Consider the following 3,886-nt stretch of genomic DNA (forward strand, 5'->3'; position numbering starts at 1 on the left):
TCACGACGACGGCAGATCCCCTTTAATATTAGAGACATATGACTGAGAGTAACCACATTTTCTTCTTCATCGAGACTGTTTATTTCTAAAAGAATTGTCTAAGAAATAATAAATCTCAGTCCTCTTTACAGGTCAGCCCCAAAACCATTGTTATTCCCTCCTCTTTTTGTATATAGACTGAATATTTCTTTTTCTTTTTTGCAGGAATTACTACTAAATAGGCAATTAGTCCCTACTAACATATTTCTCTCAATGTAAATATACTACCTCAAAATGCAATTATGCATGGAATAAAAATTTACCCCAAACGAAACCATGCATGGCCAAACAATCATGGTGTACGACTAACCATTTCTTGATCCAAATAATTATGTTCCAAACTCGTGAAAATATTGCAACCAGCTTTCGCAAACAACGGGTAAGGTGTTATCCAAATTATTATCCTTTTGACTTGCATCGTGTTGGGTATTATCTAGACTAAAGTGGCGGAATCAGTTTGCTAAAAACAACAGAGCGATTTCCTTTTTGCGGGAGAAAAGCATAGACATCTCATAAACTACGCTTTCCAACTTCCAAGTGATTGAACATCTATCCATGCAAAAAAACATATCAACATTTCAGTCTACTGAAATTTTACTAAACTGATTCATCAAATTGCACAGTGGGTTCATTCAACACAGTGCCTTGAGCAGTTGAGCTACGCGAGGCTTACCGTGACGAATGGGTGTCGGTTCAGTGGACGAGTTGGTAAGTTTACTTTAGCTGGTGTTAGGTGGTCGGAAGCAGCTAATAAAGAGCCATGCTCATATAAACACGCGGATATGGTCTTCTTGTTGACTCGGTACTATGCACACAAGCACAACACGCAGAGCCAATTTTTCGCCAACTGCTACATGGTGCATGCGTATATAAACACCATTCCACCCAGCCATCAACGCATCACCACATCAATCTCTAGCTTGTTGAGAATTTGGAGAGCTAGGGCAATCAAACTGATCCATACTTAGTTACTTCGAGGATTAGCTTGCAGCAATGAGGTTCTCCACTTTACTGTTTGCGTGCGCTGCGGCGGTGCTGCTCGCCGTGGCAGCCTTCTCAGTGGTGGCGGACGCTTCGCCTCCGCCGTCCAAGTTTCTGAAGGTCGGGTTCTACAAGCACACGTGCCCGCAGGCCGAGGACATCGTACGCGACGCCGTCCGCCGCGCCGTCGCCCGGAACCCCGGCCTCGCCCCTGGCATCATCCGCATGCATTTCCACGACTGCTTCGTTAGGGTAAGCAAAAATCATATGTAGTACTCCTATGTATTACTCCACGTGTACATGCATGTACCTGATTTTATCTTTGGTTTTATAGGGTTGTGATGGCTCTTTGCTGATCAACTCGACGCCGGGGAACACCGCGGAGAAGGACTCGGTGGCGAATAACCCGAGCATGCGTGGCTTCGAGGTCATCGACGAGGCCAAGGCAGCCCTAGAGGCGAGCTGCCCGCGTACCGTCTCCTGCGCCGATGTGCTCGCCTTCGCGGCGCGTGACGGGGCATACCTTGCCGGCGGCATTAACTACCGTGTCCCATCTGGCCGCCGTGACGGTCGTGTGTCCATTGCCGACGAGGTGCTCAACAACAACGTGCCGCCTCCAACTGATGAGGTCGCGGAGCTCGTGGCCAGCTTCAAGCGCAAGGGACTCTCCGCTGACGACATGGTCACGCTCTCAGGTGCACACACCATCGGTCGCTCCCATTGCTCCTCATTCACGCAGCGCATCCACAACTTCTCCGGCGAGATCGGCCGAACCGACCCGTCCATCGACAAGTCCTACGCGGCGGAGCTGAGGCGACAGTGTCCTCCATCGACGGACAACCCGAGCGACCTCACAACGGTGCCGTTGGACCCGGTCACACCACGGGAGTTCGACAACCAGTACTTCAAGAACGTGTTGGCACGCAAGGTGCCACTCACCTCCGATCAGACGCTGCTCACTAGCCCCCACACTGCCGGCATCGTCGCGTTGCACGCCGCTGTGGAGAAGGCGTGGCAGGCCAAGTTCGCCGCCGCCATGGTTAAGATGGGCAACGTCGAGGTGCTCACCGGTCACGAGGGGGAGATCAGGGAGAAGTGCTTTGTCGTCAATCACGACTAGTCAATCATTCTAAAACCAACCCAACGCGTAGCTAATATTAATATACATATGCTTGTGTGTACATGGATCTCAGTGTGCGTTCGTTTGTGTAGAATGTGATATCATTTTGTGAAGTCATTTTTTTGTTAGTTCTGTGTGTATGTCAAAAATAATAATATAGTGGAAAAAGTATTTGTTCTGTATGAGTGATTTATTGTCAGATGTTTGTGTATGTCAAAAAGAGTTTATTATTTCAAAACAGTATTTAGTTCCTGAACATTTATTTTTATTAAAAAATTGAGTTCTTAAACATTTTAATTAATAAGCCAACATATTCCGAAATTACTGAACATTATTCATGAATATTTAAAATTTTGTAAATATTTTTTGGAATCTGGAAAGTTTTTAAGAATTCATGGTCATTTTATCAGTCAGAAAAATATATGTTAACCCCATGAATTTTCTTCGACATTCTTGAAAATTTTCCAAATACAAAAAGATTTTTTAAGTTCAGACTATTTTTGAATTTTGTGAACATTTTATAAAAGGTCTTGTACATTTTTGTATCAAAAACCTTTTTCCAATTCAGGAACTGTTTATTTCGAATCCTATTTTTCTTAAACCAATGAAGGTTTTTAAAATATTACTAACATTCCTTAAAATTTGAAACAAATTATCAAAATTTGAAAAAAATATATTCTAAAATATTTTGACAATTGTTTTTGAAACACCACGCATTTTGAAAGAAGCAAAAAAAGGCAAAGAAAAGACAAAATAAAACACAAAAAAAAGGGTGCCTCGCCCGCACATGGGCTGGACAAAAATCGCATGCGAGGACGCGTGGGCTGCGTGTTACCTCGCTTTCAATTGCATGGGTTGAAAAGGGGGAGCTCCTATGGAGTGCTGCATGTGGCCATTAACGATTTGATGCCTGCAACGCTGCTAGCATAGACCTGCCCATTATAGTGCTGCCCGGTTTTGCTTTTTTCATTACGAAAAAGAAATATGAAAACAAAAAAGTTTTACATATTTAAATAAAAAAAGTTCATGTCGGGACCCCATCCTAAGCCATAGGAATCCAGCTTGTAACACATCGCGTCACTTTGCGGTCTCACGCATGGTTAACCCCACGGTTGCCAACTTACCTTGGCCAGGACCGTTTGCGTCTTTTGACACACGTATGCCAATGTGTCGCTAGCATTCAAATGTCAAAGAACCCGGATCGACATAACTAGTTATAAGCCCAAGTGGCACATCCATACAGAGACAGGCATACATGACCCAACAAAGCAGGTGTTGGTCATCAGCGTGTGTAGACGAGTCGTAGCAAGCTACAAGGACTCCATTACACCGCGAGACATTTACCCGAAGGGACAGACAAGACAACAAAGAAGGATACATGCCGGTCAACCAATGTGTCCGCAGCAGTAGCAAGCTACCAAGGCTCAATGGAATCACAAAGGGCATTTCTTTGTAAGGAGTACTATTAAAGGCGCATAACTAGGTGTCGAACCCCATACATATCACAACGCATCACACGTACGCATGACATACTCAATATGCATAGATACAACAATGGCATCACAACATAACCATACTACATCACAACATTTATTTAGAAGGCTCAGGAGAGCCTTACATAATAAGTTCATAGAGGTAGGGGTCACATGACCTGACACTCAAGTCATACACACAAAGTCATACAAGTCATGCAGAAGCATTAAAGTTGTCTAAGTACAGACAAATGAAAATACAAGGCATAAAGTC

The 3,886-nt window shown here is 44.1% G+C and overlaps 1 protein-coding gene across 1 annotated transcript; it reads left to right on the forward strand.

Annotated features, from left to right (window-relative positions):
* The first annotated feature begins 868 nt into the window (after positions 1-868).
* Positions 869-2,324, forward strand: LOC123406883 (peroxidase 5-like). The gene is made up of 2 exons (XM_045099934.1): positions 869-1,272; positions 1,355-2,324. The coding sequence occupies exons 1-2, from the start codon at positions 1,033-1,035 to the stop codon at positions 2,138-2,140; spliced, it is 1,026 nt and encodes a 341-aa protein (XP_044955869.1). The 5' UTR covers positions 869-1,032; the 3' UTR covers positions 2,141-2,324.
* The last annotated feature ends 1,562 nt before the right edge of the window (positions 2,325-3,886 follow it).

The sequence above is a fragment of the Hordeum vulgare genome, chromosome 1H (genome assembly GCF_904849725.1).
Source record: "Hordeum vulgare subsp. vulgare chromosome 1H, MorexV3_pseudomolecules_assembly, whole genome shotgun sequence".
Classification (NCBI taxonomy): Eukaryota; Viridiplantae; Streptophyta; class Magnoliopsida; order Poales; family Poaceae; genus Hordeum; species Hordeum vulgare.